This window comes from Rhinolophus ferrumequinum, chromosome 17 (genome assembly GCF_004115265.2).
Source record: "Rhinolophus ferrumequinum isolate MPI-CBG mRhiFer1 chromosome 17, mRhiFer1_v1.p, whole genome shotgun sequence".
Lineage (NCBI taxonomy): Eukaryota > Metazoa > Chordata > Mammalia > Chiroptera > Rhinolophidae > Rhinolophus > Rhinolophus ferrumequinum.
In genome coordinates this window covers 5,712,438-5,735,975 of record NC_046300.1, presented here as the reverse complement: position 1 = coordinate 5,735,975, position 23,538 = coordinate 5,712,438, and the positions used below count along the sequence as shown (strand labels likewise).

The 23,538-nt window shown below is 43.0% G+C and overlaps 1 protein-coding gene across 7 annotated transcripts in view; it reads left to right on the top strand.

Moving 5' to 3' along the window:
- The window catches only part of DOCK3 (dedicator of cytokinesis 3), a 306,392-nt gene that overhangs the window by 235,134 nt on the left and 47,720 nt on the right, over positions 1-23,538 (top strand). For 6 of the 7 annotated variants that reach the window (XM_033131979.1, XM_033131980.1, XM_033131978.1 and 3 more), the window contains 8 exons: positions 2,744-2,871; positions 5,210-5,356; positions 7,606-7,704; positions 16,701-16,795; positions 19,405-19,480; positions 19,973-20,073; positions 20,339-20,397; positions 22,458-22,606. In XM_033131979.1, the coding sequence (XP_032987870.1) occupies positions 2,744-2,871; positions 5,210-5,356; positions 7,606-7,704; positions 16,701-16,795; positions 19,405-19,480; positions 19,973-20,073; positions 20,339-20,397; positions 22,458-22,606 (854 nt within the window). The remainder of the gene's footprint in view (positions 1-2,743; positions 2,872-5,209; positions 5,357-7,605; positions 7,705-16,700; positions 16,796-19,404; positions 19,481-19,972; positions 20,074-20,338; positions 20,398-22,457; positions 22,607-23,538) is intronic. The other variant, XM_033131981.1, reaches the window with a different exon arrangement.

Here is a 23,538-nt window from a genome sequence, read left to right as displayed (position 1 = left end):
CCCCAAAGAGGTCAGGACAGCTTCAGAAATACCATCAGCAGCCCGGGTAGCCTTTCAGAAAGAACCTTCAGATTCAACCTGAAACCACATTGAACATTGATCGGCTTGAAGCTCAATGGCCAGATGTTAAGATCAATATGAGCCTGATCCTTTAAGCGGAATATTGCTGTCATAGGATAAACTTCTAGGGTACAGGGATAAACAGCAAAACAATTATTAGAATTTTCATAATTAGAATTTTTGGTAGGAACATTTTTTTTTAAGTTTGATTTTTGAAATATGAGAACGATAATTTCTCAGCCCAGTGCTGCACACATTTGCAATGCTAAATGGATGTTCTCTTTAATTCTGCTAACGTAGGATACTGTTGATGGTAAAACGGCCACCAATAAAATCCAATAAAATCAGTTTTTCTCTGCCAGTAACAATTTATGGTAAATACTTCTTTCTTCACCAGTTCCTGAATTAAAAGTTTTATCAGTGGTTGGGCCACACTGTCACTGAGACCATTGCCCACACTCAGGTTTTGTACACTGCTTTAAAAAGATGCTTTCTGGTGTCCCCTTCTTGAGCCCTGCCTTTGCTCGGGGCAGCTCCAGACCATGTGGAATGTACTTTCTCTTCTAATAATGGCCTTGAGCCACTGCTTTCCGCTTGGGCCCATTTTTACCTCTTTGAAGTGTACTTTTTCTTTTAATAAAACTGCTTTTTCACTACTTAAAAAAAAAAAAAAAAGATGCTTTCTGAATCTCTGGGAAGGGAGAGAGTGGACTGCTCTCCCTGACCTACTTTATTTTTAATATTTTTGCATGCACTTGCTGCTTCCCATAATCATGTAAGAAAAATTGTTCTTGGGGCCGGCCCGGTGGCTCAGGCGGTTAGAGCTCCATGCTCCTAACTCCGAAGGCTGCTGGTTCGATTCCCACATGGGCCAGTGGGCTCTCAACCACAAGGTTGCCAGTTCAATTCCTCGAGTCCCGCAAGGGATGGTGGGCTCCGCCCCCTGCAACTAAAATTGAACACGGCACGTTGAGCTGAGCTGCCGCGGAGTTCCCGGATGGCTCAGTTGGTGGAGCGCATCCTCTCAACCACAAGGTTGCAGGTTCGACTCCCGCAAGGGATGGTGGGCTGTGCCCCCTGCTACTAGAAACGACAACTGGACCTGGAGCTGAGCTGCGCCCTCCACAACTAAGATTGAAAGGACAACAACTTGACTTGGAAAAAAGTCCTGGGAGTACACACTGTTCCCCAATAATGTCCAGTTCCTCTTCCCCAATAAAATCTTTTTTAAAAAAAATTGTTCTTAAACTTTATGTGGTAGTGGAACCATGTAATTGGATTTTGAGATGACAAGCCACCAGCAAACTTCCATTTGCATCTCACTTTCACTGACTGCCCAAATTGCAGCATTGTTCCTGAAGCAGAAGGATTTTTATCAGTATTGTCATTTAACCAACACTTACATTCTCGGAGCACATTGGTTTGATCTCTTCTTCAGCAGATTCTAGTAGCAAACTACTATTTTGTCTGCAAGAAGCTATTGGTTGTTACAAATCCTACTATGTTGGTATTTTTGTCTGCAAAATATATTATGAACTTCTCTTTCAGCCCAACATCTTTTTCAACATAGAATAGCTGTCAGTCAATCTATTTTATTGGAACATAGTCTAAATATTTGACAAGACATTCCCAAAATCTCTCATGTGTCATGTAATTGGACTTCAGCTGAAAAAGATTTTCTTTCTGAGTTTCATCTGGCACACTTAACTATGGTCAAATGTGAACAATAAATCCAAAGGCCATGGCTTGTTTTTGTTACTGGTAATCTGACTGAAGCATGCTGGCCAGGTCTGACGGTACCTGCAGGGCACCAGACACATGCTCACACTTGTATTCACTTTGTCTTCTCACCACAGTGTGAGTAAGTGCATCTGAGGCCATTAGCACCTCATTCTACAGTGGTGGAAAATCAAGTCTGTAGGAGGAATCAACCTGCCTAAGGTCTGAGAGTTAATAAAGTAGCTGGAACTCGGAGTCAGCCTTCCTGAATTCAGGATTCTAAATAGAGTCACCTCCTGATGACAGTGCTATTTGGGTAACATTGAGGGGAAAGAAAAGAAGGACTGGCAATATGGGTTAGCTGATTATGAGAGGCTTATGACAAGACAGAAGTCCTGCTTCTGTTATCATTGCTGCGGATACACCTAACACAGCCAGCATCGCACAAGCCTGAGGTGAAAGTGAGGCAGTCCTCATGTGTGCACAGAGTCAGTGCCGGGGGCGGGTGGGAGGCTCGGGAGTGCCGGGCCACCTAGCCAGGGCATCTTGAAGAGGGACCATTTATAACCCGTATTAAGTGTGCAGGTTCAGTAACTGCAGCTCATAGAACTATGTGTGTCATTGAAATGGAGTTTTCACTGTAAGCTAAGCTTTCTCTGTGGAGTCTAGTCATTAAAAAGATTTCGTTTGGAAGCAGTATCCTAACATTCATCCCCCGCAAAATACCATAGATACTAAGGCTTGAAATGAGAAAGAGGGAAAGAGATGGAAGGATAATACCGTGGGATGTCTTAGCAGGCCGGGAAGTGGGCTTCTAGGCCCGCCAGAGGGAAGGGGTGACCTCCAGCTTGGCTTCAGTCCCAGCCCCGTCTGCTTCAGACCAGCCAAGTCCCACAGTGCCACTGGCTCCCAGAGGTCGCCAGTTCTCTGAAGGACTTCTTCACCTTTGTGTTTTCTCTCCCAGAATCCCGCCGCATCCTGCTTCCTGTGGTTCTCCACCACATCCACCTTCACCTGCGGCAGCAGAAAGAGCTGCTCATCTGCTCAGGGATTCTCGGCAGCATCTTCTCCATCGTCAAGACCAGCTCTCTGGTAGTGGCCCCTCACCCACTCCACCCCCTCAGTTCTGTCCCCTCTCGTGTTACTTGAGCCAGAGGCAGAGCGACAAAGATCTCTTTGTACATTTCTCAGTCAGAGAAGCTTTCATCGGTGACAGGAAGGTGCCCAAGTGAATGGAGGCCTGTGTGTGCCCAGCCGGCTTCTCAACACAACACAGTCTTGCTATTTTTAAAAGTTTCACTGCCGTAAATCCACCCAGAAACGTAGTTATCTGTAGTACCAGAACGCCCAATCCTGTGCCATGCCCTGTTTCTATGAAAAGGTGTTAATTCTGCACCCCTGGGAGTGTTCTGAGGCTGCCTGTGCACGAGCACAGAGCGGCAGGCAGACTGGGAGGCAGCTTGCTCAGTCAGACTTTTCTGTCAGTTCCCTGGCAGCTTGATTCTGCCCATATGGCGTTCCTATACCATCCAGATGAGGTCAGGATGTATGAGAGAGGATTGTTGCCCACAAGCACGCTGAGCCTGAGGGATGGTAGAATTGTACTTTAGCGGCGAGGTTTCAGCCGGTAATGCTTGTGCCTATCTTCTTTCTTCTTTATATTTTCTTTTAAAAAGAGATCTGTGGTGGGAGAGGAGGGAGGGCAGGGAGGGGAGGAAAGACCTGTATCAGGCATGGATAAGGATAGGAATTTATTTTAATGGGATTTATTTTATATATGTATTTATAATAGAGGAAACGCATATTTCTCCTAGAAAATTTGGAAACTACAGGAAAGTACAAAGAAATCAATTAAAAACAAGAATGAGTTTTTTATTACACCATCTTATTAAGTTGAGATAAGGTTTTGGGAGAATAAAATGTCAATGCATTTAAAATGAAGGCCAGTAGCCAGGTGATAAGAACATACGAGGTTAGGCTTTCCGTGTGGAGCAGGACAGGTGCCAGAAAGAGAGTATGCTTGGTTTGAGCGGGATACAGGGACCCAATAGGGTGCTCTGGTGTCCAGACTTAAAGTACCATCTGGGGATGGGCCCAGCTTGGCAGAGTGACTCTGATGGCTCTAGTGGCCCTATTGTTGGCTCTTGGCTCCAGGCAAGGCTTGGCAGCTCTCCGTGCCACCAGGCCTCCGAGAGGCAACACGAAACGCATAGTAGTAGCCCAAGGTCGGACTTGAGGGAGTGGGCAATTACTGCTGAAAGAAAGAAAAATTGAAGGATGAAAGAAAGCGAAGAGGAGGAATGGGAACAGGTAAAAAAACCTGAAGGAGACAGCCTGGTTGTATTTGTGCGTTAGAGAGTCACGTGCAATTAGTTGCTTACAACTAGTCAGAGAGACGTCACAGGTAAGAGTGTTACAGTCAGTTCAACAGATGAGACAGACGGCTTTGGCCCCCAGAGCTGTGCACGCGTTGTTCATGAGGAATGGGGCACAGTGCAATTGTACTGAATGGGCCGGTAGGGGACGGATGCAATCTAAGCTCCATGAGAGCGGAGGTATTACCTATCCCATTCACCTCTGTATACTCAGGTTTCCAAACAGTGACTGACGCATGATACATGCTTAATGAATGACGGACTGATGGATGGGTGGACAGATGGACATTTGCCTGGAGAAGGGGCACTAGGCATCTCTTTGTGAGATAATTAAAATCAAGCTACAGGATTTGAGATTGAATGTGAGAAAGGGTAGCGTAGACTCTTCCAAAAGTCAGAGCCGAAAGTCAGAGCCGGGTGGCTGGGAAGCAGCCCTACGTGAGGAGGCGTGCTCCATTGTATCTGGGAGGTTGTTCGGAAAGGTGCACTGAGACCAGAGTCCTCCGGGTGGAGCAGCGAACACCAGCGAGCTTGCTGAAGAGCCGGAAGGGGGACGCGGGCAGAGATCGCGATGCCCCCAGAGGAAGCATGCTCAGAAAGACAGAAACGTGTGTGCGTGAGCGTGAGCGGTGGTGAAGGCACTGCCCACACCCGGGCTACGAATACTGCAGCACTTTCTCAGCGTGTTAGTCAGCAGTGTAGTGCTTTCTCCCGACATTTCTAGGGGAGTTCAAGATAGCCTTTCACTCAGGACCCTCGCTTCTGTCCTGTGTATTGAAATTAATGTGTCTGCCTGCAGTTCAGAATTGCGGGTGTCAAGGTGGTGCTGGCTTAGGGGAGGCCCCAGCCACCATAGCAGGGCGGCAGCGGCAGGTTCCTCGCCTCCTCTCAGAGCTGTTGCCCTGGTACCTGACCCTACACACTAGTGAGGCTGAGCGCGGTGCTGAGACGCTGGAGCGAAGACCACTGGTGACGTGGCTGACTTAGTAAGTACTGCCAGCTGCCTAGTAGCGTGGCCTGGTGCTAATAGTGTGTTCTCTCGCTGCTCGCTCCAGGAGGCAGATGTCATGGAGGAGGTAGAAATGATGGTGGAGAGCCTCCTGGACGTGCTCTTGCAGACTCTGCTCACCATCATGAGCAAATCGCACGCTCAGGAGGCGGTAAGAGGGCAGCGGTGCCCGCAGTGCACAGCCGAGATCACTGTTAGTAACTAACATTCAGGTTTTCTTGCTTTCTTTTCTAACCTGGGGCTCCTCCACACCCACCGCACGTCGCCATCGCACCGCCTGCATCTCAGCCCCCTTCCTGCATGGTTGTCAGCATGCTGCCCTTCCCTTCTCCGCTCTGACCCCCGCCTCCCCTCTGAAGGCTCTAGAAGTCTAAAAGTCATGCTCCCAGGAGTCTACTGAAGGGCAGATTCAGGAAAGCGTCTTGTTCTGTCTTCCTCACACTGTCTTTGTCGGCTTTTGCCTTTCAGCCAAGTCATTCTCTGTGATGTGGGATGCAATAGAGATATACTAAGAAGTAGGACGAAGTTGAAGATGAAAAACAGACTATTCCTTCTAGGAAAGGCTCTCCAAAATGCTGTGCACGGCAGAATAATTTTCTCAGAATTGGCTTGAATCTACAGATTAGTTGTTTCCATCCATAGTGCTTATTTCTCAATGTCTAGAAAAATGTGGCAAGGTAGACTTGCGCTGGCATTACGGGACAGAGATCTCGCGATATCTAATGAGAAGAGAAACCGACTGGGGCATCGTCTCCAGATGGGCAGAGAGGCAGTCCCCAGCGCCCCCACTCCTATAGCCAGACTGGGCTTCTTGGCCCTGATGTTGGAACATGGTAAACAGATTGCATGGAACCTTCCAGTTGGCAGGTAGGAGATGACAGTGATCTCTCTGAAGAAAACCCTCTGTGGGAGCAAGCCCAGCTCCATCCAGTATGCCAGGGCAAGCAGGGAGCACAGAGAGAGAGCAGGCCTGCCTGCTGGAGCCCTGGTCTTAGAGAGGAGGTCGGCTGTCTTAGGGCTCCTGGGAGGGCACTCTCACTGCAGGTCAAAACATAAGCACCCTGGCACGTCCTGGCAACCCGTCCTTCTAACCAACCACGACACGACGCGTGCCGTGGGCCAGACCCTGCGCCATGCCCTTCACAAATACTAAATCATTTAGCAATACTAACGAAGTGATTCATTTTATATAGATTTAATGAAGATGGTACTTATTAAGCACTTCTTTGTATATTGGATTTTTCCCTTAAATGCTTTGTATACATTAACTCATCTGATCCTCACAACAAATCTATGATTTATGTCTTATTCCCATTTTTCAGATAAAACTGAGGTTCACGTACATGTCTATATTTTAGATACATGTATGTGTAGTACTTTCATGGGTCTAAAAAGGATTTGAGAGACTGAAAAACTTGTCAAATTCTCGTAAGTTTAAAAATATTTGAAAATTTTCCAACTGAAGTAGTTTTCCACCATTCCTTCTGAGGAGGCAGTCTTCTAAGAGAAGTCCATGTCAAAAATTGCTGAGACAGAGGAAGTCTTGGGAGTCCTTAAAGCAGGGTTTTCTTCATGGACCCCAGTTGGAACTTGAAGAAAATTTAAACTCATTTTTTATCCTTAAATTTGTACTTGTCTTAAAGTCCATGGTTCGTCTTCTCATACAGATCAGTTTTGACTCCTCTGCTTCCCAGACAGTTATGTTCATCTATCGCGTTTCCCCGAAAATAAGCACTAATGTGTCTTTTGGAGCAAAAATTAATATAAGACCTGATCTTATTTTACTATGATATAAAATCTGGTCCTATATAATATAAGACTGGGTCTTACTTTACTATAAGATCCGGTATAATATAATATAATATAATACCCGGTCTTATATTAATTTTTGCTCCAAAAGACACATTAGAGCTGATTGTCTGGCTAGGTCTTATTTTCGGGGAAACAGGGTACTATGTTCCATCTGCTTGCTCCAATAACCACTTGTAAGCTCTGGGAGGTCCCCAGGGACATCCTTGTAGAAGGACCCAGCAGGATGGGCAGAGTCCAAATTCTGTCCAGAGAAGGCCAAGCACGTTGACCCAAGTAGCCCCTACAGACTTTAGTACGGTACCCTGGCAACAGGTAGTGACAAAGAACTATGTACCTAAAACTTTCCTAGGAAAAGAACTAGAATATCTGTCTCATTTTGCAGTACTTCTTTGTTACAGGTTAAGGTTTTTCAAGTAACCCCAGGCTGCAGAAGTCTTACTAAAACTCCCAAGCCCTCCAGGCTTCCCTTAGAAGAAAAAAAAATTCATTTTCAGGGCCAGCGTTGTCCCCTTCCCTTTCATGATCATTGGGGCCATCTCAGACCCTTCCTTCTGTCCTTGCCCTCTGAGGATTGGGGGGACACAGCCCTGGTGATTGTCTGTGCTAAATGTATTTTGGGTTGGTCCCCAGGGTGAGTACGTGTCCTGCCTTCTCTCGCTGCTCCGCCAGATGTGTGACACCCATTACCAGCATCTCCTGGACAACTTCCAGAGCAAAGATGAACTCAAGGTAGGCAGCCAAACGCTGACCTGTCACCCAGGAAAGGAAGCATGTGGCTAAGACCACCCAGGGGCTTTCCCCCGGCCAGGGGTTGCGTGCAAGTGACCAAAGCCGCCAAGGGTGTAGGATTCATCAGCCCTACTTTATAGCTGACCGAATGGCTTCCAGAAGCTGGCAGCCAACAATGTTCCCATATAGCCAGGCCCCAGGAACACTGGCAGGTTTTCCCTGATTGGTAGCCTGCCTGTGACCATGTACCCCTATGAGACACTACTCTGGGCCACACTGGGTGTCAGCAAACCAGGACTCCCCCCTCCCTTATGAACTCAGTAGTCGCCTCAGATTTTGCCCTTGCAAACCAAGCTTCACTATTTAATAACTATAATAATGGTGACAACTTTTCTTCATTAAAATGTTTTTCTGGAAGATACCTGTAGAGAGCAAAAGTAAGTACTGCCCATTGGCTGCCGGACTCTGAATCTGGAGCATTGAGGGGCAGATAGTCAGAGAAATGGGCCCATGATGCAGATGATAGGAGAATATTCCCAAGTTCCACAAGGTGTCAGTTGCTGACAGACTCCTGGGGCTTGTGTCTTTGCATTCAAACGTACTGCCCAGGTCACCCCTGGATAAAGGAGTTATTGCAGACCTAGCTCTGTGCTCTGCCTCCATACAGAGCCATCACTTACATTCCATAGTAATGCATCACACTGTTTTCCGTTTGTGTGATCTTTATTAATCGTACTGTATCAGTTCATAAGTACCAGTTGTCACTGTCTGGTGTCTGATCCTACCTGCCTTTCCACAGACATGGGTCTCTGCAAACTGTTGTCATTAACTCAGTGTAGTGAGGTCAGCCTGTCTTCTCAGAGAGATGGACTTGACATCCCGTGAAGCAAACCAAAAGTTAGCCAGAGCCCAGAGCTGACATCCAGGTCAAGCAGTGTTTGAGCTGGGGTGTGGAGCCTGAAAATCCCGTCTTGGCTGTTCTAGACCATTTTCGTGTGTGTGTGTGTGTGTGTGTGTGTGTGTGTGTGTGTGTGTGTGTGTTGTACTAACTGATTCTCAGTCAGAAGCTCAGGCTAGCATTGTTCTCTTGCTTTTTAATTAAATGGTTATTTTTATCATAGCAATAATGTATGCATAATTGTAAAAGCCAAAGCATATGACAAAGCTTACAACGTAGAGCAGTGGTTCCCTTTGCTCCACCTGACGCATGTCCAGTGTCCAGTCCCTACTCCCCAAAGGCAGCCACTTAGAACTCGCTTGTTGTTAAGTAGCTTCTGCTGCCCTTTTTAAATTCATAATTGTTATTATCTGTTTTCTCCTTCCCATGGAAAAGGAGGCTGAGTCTCCTGCGTGATTCCTCTCACACATACATGTCTTTCCTTTCATTCCTCCACTGTAATTTGCATACATTTTTGTTTAATGTGGTACCCACTCTTCTTCATTACAGTTAGGTGAGTACTGTGGTGAGCCAAGAGCTGTACTGTCACACTTCCTTTCTTGTAAAACTTTTTGTTTTTCCTGGTATTATTAACTGCCTCTTTCGTTATTTGCTTGGTTTGGTTTTCACATCTGGCGAGGATTTCCTACTTTATCATCTCTGTGATAGACCTCTTCTCCCAGCTTTCCTCATGGTAGCTGTCAGATACTGTCAGTTCTTTTTTTTTCTTTTTCCTGGAGACTTGCCCTGTTTTTATTTATTTAAGTCTCCTTCATGTTAGAGCTTGCCTCCTCTATGTAGAGACTCTTGGACATCAGTTTGGGTCTAAAAACGAGGTCCTTTGGGGCTGATTAGAAACTCTGTGTGTACAGGGCTTGTCTCCAGCAGGCTTCCCTGTAGACGACTGAAGATGGTCTGGCCATTTGGTCTGAGCGTGCTCTAACTCCTGTGTCTGTTAGCCTGTTTCCTCAGAGAAGAATCCTTTATCCCTCCTACAGATGGAGGAGCCTGCCAATATTTGGGGAACCAAATAGGAAAAGGAGGCTGGGAATCTTCAGTTTGGCAGGTAAACGTTCCATCAGTGCCTGTTTTCTATTTGGCACCTCGGCCCTCAACTGTTCCTGTATCCTTGAGTACAGATCCTCAGTGATCAACTGCTCCAGAGACCGGCCCGCAGCCTTCTGCCGGTGGGGAAAGGCTGGGCACCTAGCACCGTGAGACGGCAGAAACAATCTTGGAAAGACTGTACACCTGTCCTCCTGTTTTTAGCCCTCATACCCCAGTCCCACTGAACTGCCTGGTGAGGCCTCCCATTTCACAGATTCTTGCTTTCTATTGCTTTCACCTCCAAAGGCTCTTGGCTGTCAGCTTCCTCCAGTATACCAAATCAGTTACCACGAAAGCTTTCAAAATTTGTTGACCTCTTTTATATTCTCTCCTGTTTTCTTTGTCTCTGTGAACATATGTATTTCTGTTGCTTGACTCTCATTTCAGAGAATTTGAGGAGAAACAGAGATGAGGGAACATGTTTAGTCCACCACTTTGAATATGGAGTTCTGTACATGTGTTCTTTTTTTATGACAGCATTATTGAGATATAATTTGCATACCATGAAATTCACACTTTTAAACTACAATTCTGTGTCTCTGAATATATCCCTCTTAAAAGACTTACAAATAGTGAGATGAAGTTAATAATTTAAAACTTCCCACAAAGAAAAGCCCAAGACCAGATGGCTTAATTGGTGAACTCTACCAAATTTTTAAAGAAATATTAATACCAATTATTCACAAACACTTCCAAAAAATACAAGAGAAAGAACACTTCCCAAATCATTTTATAAGGTCAGTTTTACCCTGAAATGAAAACCAAAGACATCACAAGGAAAACAAGCTACAGACTGATACCCCTTATGAACATAAAGGCAAAAATCCAGAGCAAAATACTAGCAAACTGAATCCAGCAACATATTAAAAGAATTATACACTATGATCAAGCGGGGTTTATTCCAGAAATACAAGGTTGGCTTAACATATGACAATCAATCGATGTAATAACACTGTTAAATAGAATAAAGGACAAAACCATGATCATCTTATGGATGTAAAAACATTTTTTGTTTAAATCCACCAATTTTTCATGATGAAATCATGCAACAAACTACAAATAGAAGGGAACTTCTTTAAGCTGGTAAAGGGCATCTATGAAAAACCCACAGGTAACATCATACTTAACAAAAAACTGAATGCTGTCCTGTTAAGATCAGGAACAAGAGAAAGATGCCTACTCCAACCAATTATATTTTTTATACTGGGGGATCTACCTGGGGCAATTAGGCATAAGAAAAAAATAAAAGACATGCATATTAGAAAGAAAGAAGTAAAACTATATCCTCAAATGACATGATTTTATATACAGCAAATCCTAAGGCATCAATGAAAACACTATCAGAAGTAATAAACAAGTTCAGAAAGATTGCAGGATACATGACCAATATACAAAAATCATTATATTTCTTTTCACTAACAAGTACAATCCAAAAATGAAATTAAGAAAACAGTTCCATTTATAATAGCATCAAAATAAATTAAGTAATTAAGAAAAAAATTAAAGAAGACCTAAACAAATGGAAAGGCACCTCATGTTCATGGAATAGAGCACTTAATATTGTTAAGATGACAGTATTTCACAAAGTGATCTACAGGTTTGATACAAGACCTCTCAGGGTTCCAGCTGCCTTTTTGCAGACATTGACAATCAGCTTCATAATTTATAGGGAAATGTAAGGGGCTCAGAATAGCCAAACAGTCTGAAAAGGAAAATAAAACTGGAGGGTTCACACTTCCCAGTTTCAAAACCTACAACAAAATAACAGTAGTCAAGATTGGCACTAGCATAAAGATAGATTTATAGATCAATAGAATTGGATTGAGAATCCAAAAATAAACTATATATCTATCTATGGTCAAGTGATCTAGATATATATATCAATTGACCATATATATGTATATGGTCATATACATATGTGTGTGTGTGTGTGTGTGTATACACACACACACACACACACATATATATATATGGTCAATTGATGTTCAATAATGGTGCAAAGACAACTCAATGAGGAAGAAGAGTTTTCAACAAATGGTGAAAGGAATGCAAAAGAATGAAGTTGTAGCTGTACCTCACACCACATAAAAATTAAAGGGCATAATAGACCTAGATATAAGAGCTAAAGTATAGTCCTCAAAGAAGGAAACATAGGATTATATCTTTATGTCCTTGGGTTTAACAGTGGTTCTTGGATATGAAACCGAAAACACAAGCAACAAAAGAAAAAAATGGTAAGTTAGACTTCATCAAAGTTAAAAACTTTTTATATTCCAAAGGACACCATCAAGAAAGTGAAAGAAAACCTACAGAATGAAAGAAAATATTGGCAAATGATGTATCTAGTAAAGGACTTCTATCTAAAATCTAATATCTAGTAAAGGACTTCTATCTTCTATCTAAAAGAACTCTTACAACTCAACAATAAAAGGTAACCCAATTAAAAAATGGGCAAAGGATTTTAATAGACATTTCCCCAAAGAAGCACACTTGAAAAGATGTTCAACATCATTAGTCATTAGGGAAATGCAAATCAAAATCACAATAAGATACCACTTCATTTTCAAAGCGGATGTAATCAAAAAGACAAATATTGGTATTCTGATCTAAATATTTAGTAGAATTCACCAGTGAAGCCATCTAGTCCTGTACTTTTCTTCATGTGAAGCTTTTTAATTAAAATTTGATCTCTTCACTTATAGGTCTATTCAGATTTTCTGTTTCTTATTACTTGAATGAATTTTGGTAATTTGTGTCTAAGAATTTGCCCATTTTATTTAGGTTATATAATTTTCGGCATGCATTTGTTCATAGATGCCTTTTACAATCCTTTATAGTTCTATAACATCAGTAATAAGGTCTCTTCTTTCATCCCCAATTTTAGTAATGTGAGTCTTCTCTGTCTCTTTTTTTTCATGGTCAGTCAGCTAAATTTGTCAATTTTGTCCATCTTTTCAAAGAATCAACTTTTGTTTCATTTTTTTCCTCTGTTTTTCTACTCTCTAATTTATTTATGCCATAATTTTTATTCTCTTCCTTCTGCTTAGTTTGCTCTTTAGGCTTAGTTTGCTCTTCTTTTTCTAGTTTCTTAAGATCTAACGTAAGCTATTGATTTGAGATCTTTCTTCCTTTCAATAGAGGTACGACAGCTGTAAGCTTTAGGTTAATCCCATGAGTTTTGAGTTGATGTGATTTGATTTCATTTTTATTAATCTCAAAATGTTTCCTAATTTCCCTTGTGGGTTCTATTTTGACGTATTGGTTATTTGGGGGTGTACTGTTTAATTCCACATGTTTTTTAATTTTCCCAAATTTCCTTTTGTTACTGATTTCTGACTCTCTTCCATAGTGGTTGGAGAACATGCTTTATGTGATTTCAATTTTAAATTTATTGAAGCTTTCTTTGTGGCCTAGCATATGGTCTATTCCTAGAGAAGAGAATACATATATCCTTCTATGAGTATTTGAGAAGAATGTGTGTATTCTGCTGCTATTGGATAGGGTGCACTATAGATTCCTGTTAGGGTTAGTTAGTTTCTAGTATTGTTCAATATTTATTTTTCTTCACTGATCCTTCTATTTAGTTCTATTCATTATTAAAAGTGGTATAGTGAAGTCTCCAACTAGCACTGTTGAAGTGTCTATTTTTTCTTTCAATTCTGTTGAGTTTTGCTTCATGTGTTTTGAAGCTCTGTTTTAAGTGCATATATGTTTATAACGATGTCTTCCAGGTATATTGGCCCTTTTATCATTATAAAATATTCTTTTTTGTCTAATAATTTTTATTAAAGTCTATATTGTTTGATGTTAATATAGCCACACCAGTTCTCTTTTGGGTTCTGTTTTCATTGTATTTTTCTCTTACTTTCAATATCTTTGTGTCTTTGAATCTCAAGTATATATCTTGTAGACAACATATAATTGGATCGTGCTTATTATTTTTCCATTCTTCCTATCTCTGCCTTTTGATTGGAATGTTTAAATTAATTTACATTTATTGTAATTGCCAATAAATTAGAATTTATATTTGCCATTTTCTATTTGTTTTATATCTATATTATGTCTTCTTTGTTTCTCTATTCTTCCATTTCTGCCTTTTTATGTTAAATATTTTTAGTGTGCCATTTTAATTCCCTCATTGTTTATTTTAGCATGTTTTTAAGTTATTTTCTTAGTGGTTGCCCTGGGAATTACAATTAACATCTTAACTTAAAATAATCTAATTTGGATTAATATCAGTTTAGTTTAATAGTATATAAAAACTATTAAACTAATTAAACCAGTATAGCTCCATTTCTTCCCCCTCCTTTGTGCTATTATTGTCATATAAATTACGTCTTTATACATTATAATCTCAACACAGTTTTGTAATTATTGCTTTATGCTTTTGTCTTGTAAATCAAATAGGAGAAGAAAAGAATTACAAACATAAATACGCGTATATGCGGTCTTTTATATTTACCTATATAAGCACCTTTCCTAGTGCTCTTTATTTTTTCATGGGGATTCAAGTTACTGCCTGGTGTCCTTTTATTTAAGTCGGAGAGACTCCCTTTAGTAGTTCTTGTAGGGAAGATCTACTAGTAACAAATTATCTCAGCTTTTTTTAAAATCTGAGAATGTCTTGATTTATTCATATTTGAATAATAGTTTTGCTGGATTTAGGATTCTTGGTTGACATTCTTTCAGTACTTTGAATATGTCATTTCACCGCCTTCTGGCCTCCAGTATATGTGCTGGTAAATCACCTGTTAATCTTATTGAGAATCATTTGTGTATAATGAGTTTTTTTTTCTTGTTGCTCTCAATATTCTTTGTTTTGGACATTTGACTGTATGTGTCTGTATGTAGATCTCTTGGTTTTATCTTATTCGGAGTTCATTGAGCTGCTTGGATATGTAGATTAGGGGGTTTCTTTCATCAAATTTGGGAAGTTTTTGGCCAATATTTCTTCAAATATTTCTTCCTCTTTATGTCTCTTTCTGACACTCCTATTATTTGTATGTTTGTGCACTTGCTGGTGTCCCACAGGTCTCTTTTGCTGTGTTCATTTTTCTTCATTTTCTTTTTTTTTTCTGCTCTTCTGGATAATCTCAATTGACCTATCTTTAAATTCTCTGAATCTTTCTTCCGCCAGTTCAAATCTGCTGTTGAGCCCCTCCACTGAAATTTTCATTTCAGTTATGGTACTTTTCAACTCTAGAATTTCTGTTTGATGCTTTTTAAATAATTTCTATCTATTTTATTGATATTTTCTCTTAGGTGTGCTATTGCTCTTATACTTTCCTTCAATTCTGGTTTTTTTTTCCTTCCTTCAATTCTTTAGGCATGGTTTCCTTCAGTTCTTTGAACATATTTATAATAGCTGATTTAAAATCTTTCCTAGTAAATCCAACATCTGAGCCACCTCAGAGAAAGTTTCTATTGACTTATTTTTTCCTGTGTATGGGCCGTACTTTCCTGTTTCATTTCACATTTTGTAATTTTTTTGTTGAAAACTGAACAATTTAAATAATGTCTCAACTCTGGAAATCAGATTACCTCCCTCCCCGAAAACATCCCCAGGTTTTGTTGTTGCTTTTTATTATTTTGTTGTTGATGCTAATGTTTGTTTGCTAGTTTATGGAGTGACCTTCCCGGACTAATTTTTAAATGTCTGTATTCTTTGTTGTGTGCAGCCACTGAAGTCTTCATTCAGTTAGCTTAGTGATCAGCTAATAACTGGACAGAGACTGGCTTAAATCCATAGGTCTTCCACACTTGCTAATTGTCTCTGTGTGTGTGTTGCAGCTTGCCTTCCATTCTCTAGCAGTTTACATTACTGCCTTAGCCGTCACTTTCTGTTTACATGGAGCCTCAAAGCCAGCCAGAGGTGAGAGATTAGGCCTCTTAGGTCTTTCCTGGGAATGTGTACAGACCTGTACACATGTGTGTGGCCTTCTAGGTTCCCAAGAGTATGTCAGAGCTTTTCAAAGACCTCGAAGGATATCTTGTTCCCCAGATTTTTCTTTTAAGTGTTTTACCCATTCTCTTGTTTGCCCCAACTGACATGGCTGCTTCATGTAGCTGGGATGTTAAATTATTATGGTTGATTTTTTTCAAATGCTATAGTGATGAGGCTTTTCTCACCAAGTGACCTCTGAGTCAGGGCAAATAAGTCCTCTGAATGGGGCTTTCCTAGGTTGCTGCCAAACAGATCAAAAAGTAACAGTTCTCTGGGGATGGTGCTTTTTCAGAAGCTGCTAAACCATTTTGTCCCTTCCAGTGACCTCTAGGCTGCTGGTTTTCATTACTACTGTGGTTCCACAGCTGCTTGTTTTCAAGGCTACTATGGGTGTAGGGAGAGAAAGAGGGTAAAGGGGGATTGAGCAACTTAAAACACAACAAAGCTCACTGTTCCTACTGAGATTCAGCCTTTTTTTTTTTTTTTTTTTTTTTTTTAATAACACTCCTTGGATTGTTACAAGCCTTTGATTAACCAGTCTTTGCCACTGTTTCATTGCTTTCTTGGAAGAGCACATTTCTGGAGGTCCTTATTCTGCCATTTCTAAAGTGCTTCTCCTGTCAATGTATTCTTAATGTCCAAGAAAGCAGATTCTTAAAATCAAATGTTCAGGGGCCATGACCCAACGAATGAGACCTACCGGCTCAGTTGGTTACCAGTTCATCTGGATTCTAGCCTTCCCTATGCTTTGGGCTTTAGTCACTGGGCTGAGTGAGTACAGAGCTGCATCTGTTCTACCCAGTTTGGATTTTCTCCTATCTGACCTGTGAGAGCACCTAGAACTCACTCTTATGCAGCCCTTTGAGAGAAAAGCGACTCACAGAGAGAACTAGAATCTAACACTCGGGCCACCCGTTCTCATGGTCTAGAAGTCAGGAGAACCCTGTTGAGGAAACTTGCTTCAGTGGTCGTGGTGGCGCCTCACATCAGATTTTCCTCTTGTTTCAGGAATTCCTGCTGAAGATTTTCTGTGTGTTCCGGAACCTGATGAAGATGAGTGTCTTTCCTCGAGACTGGATGGTGATGAGACTTCTCACAAGCAAGTGAGTGTAGAGGGGCCATGCACCAACATCCACCACACTAAGGAGAGTGTGTGTATGTGCAAGAGAGAAAGGAAGACAGAGAGCAAGGCCAAGGCCATGGGGACAGAGAGGAGAGGGTGAAAAAAATGTTTGGAAGCACAGTCAGCAGGACTTGACCATTTACTGTAAGTTCAAGGAGAAGAAAGCGCCAGGGATAGTTTAAAAATGGAACCTAAGTGCCTGGCAGATGATGTCGTGGTAAAGATAGCAAAGGATGTAAAATATACTACTCAGAGAAGGGTTCCTCCTTGAGGAACCTGTTCACCTGTTCAGTGGCCCATTGGCCTCTGTGGCTGTCTAGTTCCAGGCTGTATCCCAAGCCCTCCTCTTGATTTGATTTGTGTTGTCTGCCAGACATTGCCTGCCCCCCACAGCTAGTGCTAATTACCCACCTGAGACTTGGCTCTGAGGCTCTGACCATTTCTGACTCCGGCCACAGAATTCATTCTAAGGCTGACCCCAAATTTCCTGCCCTGTTCATATTTCTAGCCTGTGCTTCTAATTGGGAAGCCAGACAAGTGGTGCAGTAAAGTGCTGTAAGGTGCTCGTCCCCCTCCTTCAGGAGAAGAGCACTCGGCCGCTACGCTCTAGCCTGCTCCTTCCTCCCACTGATGTGCCTTCTATGATGGCATTATGCAGGGTGTGGTGAAATTATTTATGTTAGATATGTTAGCAAGATACCGCATGGTCTTTCTACTTTGTACATTTTATATAGGGCTCTTTTTTTCTTTTTTCCAAACAGAAGAGTGGTTGTTAATAACGTTGCACAGATACTCCCTCAAATACTGGATTTTCCGTTTGCCTTCCTCTTGTTTCTATCTCTCAGCTCTGCTCAGAGCACTTAGTCTCCCCAGCACATCCTGCAGGAACAGCCTCTTCTTTCAAGGCTTTTACCTTTCAAATTTGTCACCCCCTCTGCCAGTGGGTTAGTCTCTCTAATGCACTGTTTTTGCCTTGCCCCTCTTCTGCACCAAAGCCCGGCTGGTCATTGTTAGATATACGAGGTGTGATCAAAAACTATGGTGAATGTTTAAATTTTTAAAAATTGATTACAGTGAAAGACACTTTGCCATTAATCTCAAAAGACTCCCCCTCACTTTGAAGACACTTATCCCATCATTCTTACCACTTTCTGAAGCAGTTCTGGAAGTCCTCTTTCATGAGTGTCTTTAGTTGCGCTGTCATGGCTGCCTTGATGTCCTGAATCATTTTCACTTTGGGGAAGATCCAGAAGTCTCATGGTGCCCGATCCAGTGAATAAGGTGGATGAGGACACACTGTAATGTTTTCATTTGACGGAAATTGCCGTACCGGAAGCGATGTGTGACATGGAGCATTGTCATGATGGGGAATGATTTATGGCACATTTTAATACATACTTTCTCTCAACCATAGCTGACACCCGACTAACTGCACCAAACAAGTTGAAACTTGTCACACACTGTTACTAAGGTTTGATCCCTGCCTTTCCCTTGGATGGCACTCAGCAGCAGCATTCCCCATATTTTGTGATCACAACAGAAAGGCTCCATGTCACACATCGCTTCTGGCACAGCAATTCCTGTCAAATAAAAACATTACGGTGTGTCCTCATCCACCTTATTCACTGGATCTGGCACCGTGTGACTTCTGGCTCTTCCCCAAAGTCAAAATGACCATGAAAGGTAAACATTTTGAGTCAACTTCAGGACATGGAGGCAGCCACAACAGTGCAACTAAAGACACGAAAGAAGACTTGCAGCACTGCTTCAGAAAGTGACAGGAACGATGGGATCAGTGTGTTTGAAGTGAGGGGGAGTATTTTGAGGAGAATTAATGGCAATGTGTCTTTTACTATAATAGTTTTTTTTTTTCAGTTTAAACATTCACCGTATTGTGTGATCACACCTCGCAGACATTGGCTCCTTTGTGAGGTAGCCAAGGCCCCTGTAATCAAACCCTTACCTGCCTGTTCCACTTCACTTTCTCTCTACCTCAATCTATGCCCGTGGTTTCGGCAAGCCAGCCTCCCATCGTCCTTTATATGTGCCCAGACTAAAATTGAGAGTGATATTCTAAACCAAAGGCTGGAATCAAATGAGTTACAGGTGAAAATAATGGTATATGACAAAAGTAGGTATTTAATAATTATAAACCCCTATTATCAAGTAAAATAATGAAATTGTACTCTAAGTCCTCTGGTGATCATCATCTATGTTCATTACCCAAAATACTAAAGTCACCCTTTGAACTGGAGGAAACTTGAAAGAACCATCAAACCCCACCCGCCCCCGTTCCTAGGCAGAGAAAAGAGCCCAGAGAGAAGTGCTAGTACCAAGGCCAGATAATGGCAGAGCTGAGTCTGGACCCCACTGACATTCTGTGCATTCTGCCAAAAATGGGGCATTTCTCCAAGACTGGTTTTCTGTGGGATTTGTGCCATCTATGTCTTTCCTTTATAGTCACATCTGACCTGAGAGCACCTGTCCTCAAGAAGTTTGCGCTCAGGCTGTAGACACTTGATGCTAAGCTTTCAGGAGCCATCGTTAGTCCCTTAACTCTGCCCCCAACGCCTTGTTCCCTTACTGCAGCATTATAGTCACCACTGTCCAGTACCTGTCTTCTGCGCTGCACAAGAATTTCACAGAGACAGACTTCGACTTTAAGGTAGGAGCTCCTGACGCCGTCACTGTCTTGGTGATGACCCTAGAAAGCCAACACCCAAACGCGCTGCTTTGCTTTTGTTTTACTTAAAACACGACTTGATCTTGCTTACAATTTTGCAGGTCAGGAATTTGACCAGGACTCAGCTAGGTGTCAGCTTGGGGGCTGGGGCAAGCTCACTGGTTTTTCCTTTATTAATATGTTGGTTGTATCAAACAGCTTCCAAGCTCAATAGTATCTAGAATATCACCTAGGAGCCCCACGACGAGAGGTGCTGGGAGCGGTGTCCATGAGTGTGCTTTCTAGTCCAGAATCAACACTGTTGGCTTCAGAGGAGTCAAGAAAGAAAGAAAAAAAGTCCTGTTTGCAAAGACATTTAAAAAGGGAAAAAAATCAAGATCTTTAAGTTGTAAAATGAGTTCTGTGCCACATGCATATATTTAGAATCTCTCCTTGCAAGGCTCTCACATGTTTCCTCTTTCTCTGTCTCTCTAGGTGTGGAATTCTTATTTTAGCCTGGCAGTTCTGTTCATAAATCAGCCAAGCCTCCAGCTAGAAATCATCACTTCAGCCAAGAGGAAGAAGATTCTAGATAAGTAAGACATATGTCTCTTAGTCACCTCCTAACCACATGTCCAAATGGGGTTATGTTTCCACGGGAGGCTCCTTCAAACGTCCACAAGATCCTTACTGGAGTAGCTTCCCAAGGAGCCAAGGGAGAGAGTGCACTTGCGAGCCAAATGACTTTGTATTTTGGGAAAATGAAGAAATAGTGTTGAAGTCCTGGCCCCACTGGGTTTGTCGCCCTGTCTTCCTGAACTTTCTCCCACGAGTAACTGGCTCCTGTGTTACTATTTCCAGGTATGGGGACATGCGTGTGATGATGGCTTATGAACTGTTCAGCATGTGGCAGAATTTAGGTAGGTCTTTTCTCCTTATTTGTCCCTGCCACACACTGCATAATCAAATAAAAAGTGAGCAAACTAATAACTTTCCCCGGGTTTTATGAATGTTGATTCAGACCCAAGAAATTTCTACATGTCTTTCTTTAACATAACACCTCACATGGCAGGGAGAGTTAGGCTGAGAAATAAGACCCCAGTAATACATATTCACGGTCCCTTTTCTGAGAAGTAAAAGTCAAAAGGAGAAAAAGAAGATGAGGGCCCTAGAAGTTTTTTCGTTTCAGAACTCATGCCTTTAAGATCCTCTGTGCTGCTTGTGTTCAGGTCTGGACGGTGCAGGCTCAGAAGCGTAGATCTTGGAGATGCTTAGCACACAAGCAAGGGGAACTGTGTGTTTTAATAAAGGTGGAGATGCTGCTTGGGACTCTGGTATTAACACATGCTGACATTCCTGCCACCAAGTGCAGGAAGATTGCATGTAAGAAGGGGCTGTCAGCCGTTAGGTGAGATTGGTTTATGCTGCCTTTCTTTCGACAGCTTCTCTTTATGGCTTCTCTAATACCCACTGCTTTGGGTCTGAAATTGTGAGAGATTGGATTGCCTGGTGACTAGGTGAGCTGTTCTTTGGTGCTGTCGGCTTCTGAATAGCCTGTCAGGGTGCTAGAGAAGCTGCTGTTTGTTACTCTTCCCAGCGAAGACTGCTTTCAATTACGCTGATGGCTCTGAAGCTTTAGGAATTATGGTCATAAACTCTTACAGTCTTCCATTAACCATCCCAGTCACTAACCGTAGGGCTGCAAGCAAGGTTCAGGCATTCCTGCCGGCAAGCACGAGGGCCTTCCACCCAGGAGTGGGGATGCATTTCCCTAAGCAGGCTTTCCAGCTTCGGTACTTCCTTCCTGCATCTAGCACAGTTTGGGTATAGACTTTAACTCTGAAGTTGACTCTGAAGCTTCCAGGAACACAAGAGACTAGCAACTGCACCAAACACCAGGATTGGAAGTGCCGAATCAGCCTCAGGCTAGCATTTGCTCCTTAGATGGGCTTTCAATGGAAGAAATCAAGAGATGCATACTTTGCCTGATAAAGCCAGTCCTGTCTCATTCTTTTTGGTGGAAATGGTATTTTTGGGGCCTCTAGAACTGATTTTACTTGGCAGTAGCAATCATTGCACAGGCGCACAGTTTTCTCCTACTTAGTCTCTGAAGGACTGAAAGCAGAGCTCTGGCAGATGGCTCAGTCTGTTTCACCACTGCAAGGAAGAGAAAAGTTCTGTCCCATGGTCCTCAGGACTGGCCCTGGCTCCTGGGAACATGCCCCAGATCAGGCCAGTTACAGGGAAGCCTGTATTAGCCACTTCCCATGGACAAGCCTCATGAAGGAAGTTGAGGAGTGGGCTAAGCTGGTCTGAGTAGATGCAGTTCTACCATAAGAAATGCAATGTGAAGATGAGGGGCTGGGCCCAGAACACAGAGAGCCTCGGAGCCAGTCTGCAGGAGTAGCGCAGGGCTGCACAGGAGGCCCCTGCTGACTCGTGGGGGCCTCGTTGGCATTCACGAGCCAGATCGCAGGCGAGGAAGAGGCCCTGGATTTCAGGTCTCTGGAGGCTGGACCAGGGACTGAACACCCTCATCACTTAAATGCTCCGGGCAAGAGGTGGAAACCCCAGGGAGAGGGCCTGGTGTTCAGATAGCTTTTCCTTGATAAATTACTGTTGTGGACAGACTATCTGACACCATCACAGGTTACTCAGAAATCCTGTCTTGTCTAGGGTAGTGAACTCTGTTCCTTGACCTCAGAATGACTTTCAGGTAATTCGTGGAACCTCCCAGTAAATTCTTTGAAATGGCAGCTCGTGCCCGTTGAACATTTGTGTGAACTGGGCTGGGTCAGTTTTATCCATGAACGCTAAACATGCCAACAGAGGGAGTATGTCAGAAAGCCGTGGGGCCAAGCTCGCTTTGTTCCCAGGTGCTTCCAGCGCAGATCAAAGCATGTGCTGTAGCCAACTGGGGAAGCTTCCCTGCAAGGAGCAAAGAAGCATAAACTGATACGTGTTGGGTTTTGTTGTTCAGGTGAACATAAGATCCACTTTATTCCGGGAATGATTGGTCCCTTTCTGGGTGTGACCCTGGTCCCACAGCCAGAAGTGCGGAATATCATGATTCCCATCTTCCATGACATGATGGACTGGGAGCAGAGGAAAAACGGCAGCTTCAAACAGGTGAGATGGCACCTCCGCGTCCAGCGTGAGCTCCTCTGGCACGAAGCCTTTCTGCCCAGGGAGCTGGCCCTGAGGGCCAGCTAAGGTTCCCGTGGGAAGGACCTGTAGCTTGGCCATCTTGAATCCGTTCCAAGGGTTTTCTCTTACTTGCTGAGCAGAATTAATTTGTGGATTTTCTTCATGAAGTTAGAGGCCAGACAAGAACCAGAGGAAAGGGAGGAATATCCTTTCCCATGATCAAGGGGAGAATGACTAAGACTAACCTCCCAGCTTCATTCAGAGAGGGCCCTGGGAGCATGTTCTTCCTCTCTGGAGGGTCCAAGGTGTATGACCCAGGCATTTCTAGGGCTAGCGGCCAGACCACATGACTTCCTGTGGTTCAGGGTAGCCCATAATTTCACAGACTCCTATAGAGAGGGGCAGGTCCACGAGGTGTACGTCCTTGGCTTCTAACTGGGTGGTTTCTAGCTGCCCCTCTGTGCACCTCTTCTGCCACACCGAAGGTGGAGGAGATGGCCCCTGCCTGTAGCTCATATACAGGGAATAGAACGAGGACCAATAGGTGTCAGTGAAAGCGAAGATTATTGTATTAATAGCTGATAAAAGAAAGAACTTGCTAGCAGCAAGAATTGTCCACTGTAAGCCGGCCTGCTTTGGGAGATGGGGAGTTCCTCTTTACTGGTGGTTATCAAGCAGAAGCTCCCAGGAGGCCTCCAGGGGACGTTTCTGTGGTGTCTTGGGGACTATACCAGTTTCTCACTGAGCTCCGTACCAGCTCTGATTCTGGGATGAACCAGTGGTCTTAGAGTGAGTGACTGTAGCAGTGAGGAGACCAGGCAAAGGGTCGTTTTTACATTTTTATTTAGTTTTAAACTTACAAAGAGTAAAATTCACTGTGTGATTTACAGTTCTATACGTTTTGGCAAGCACAT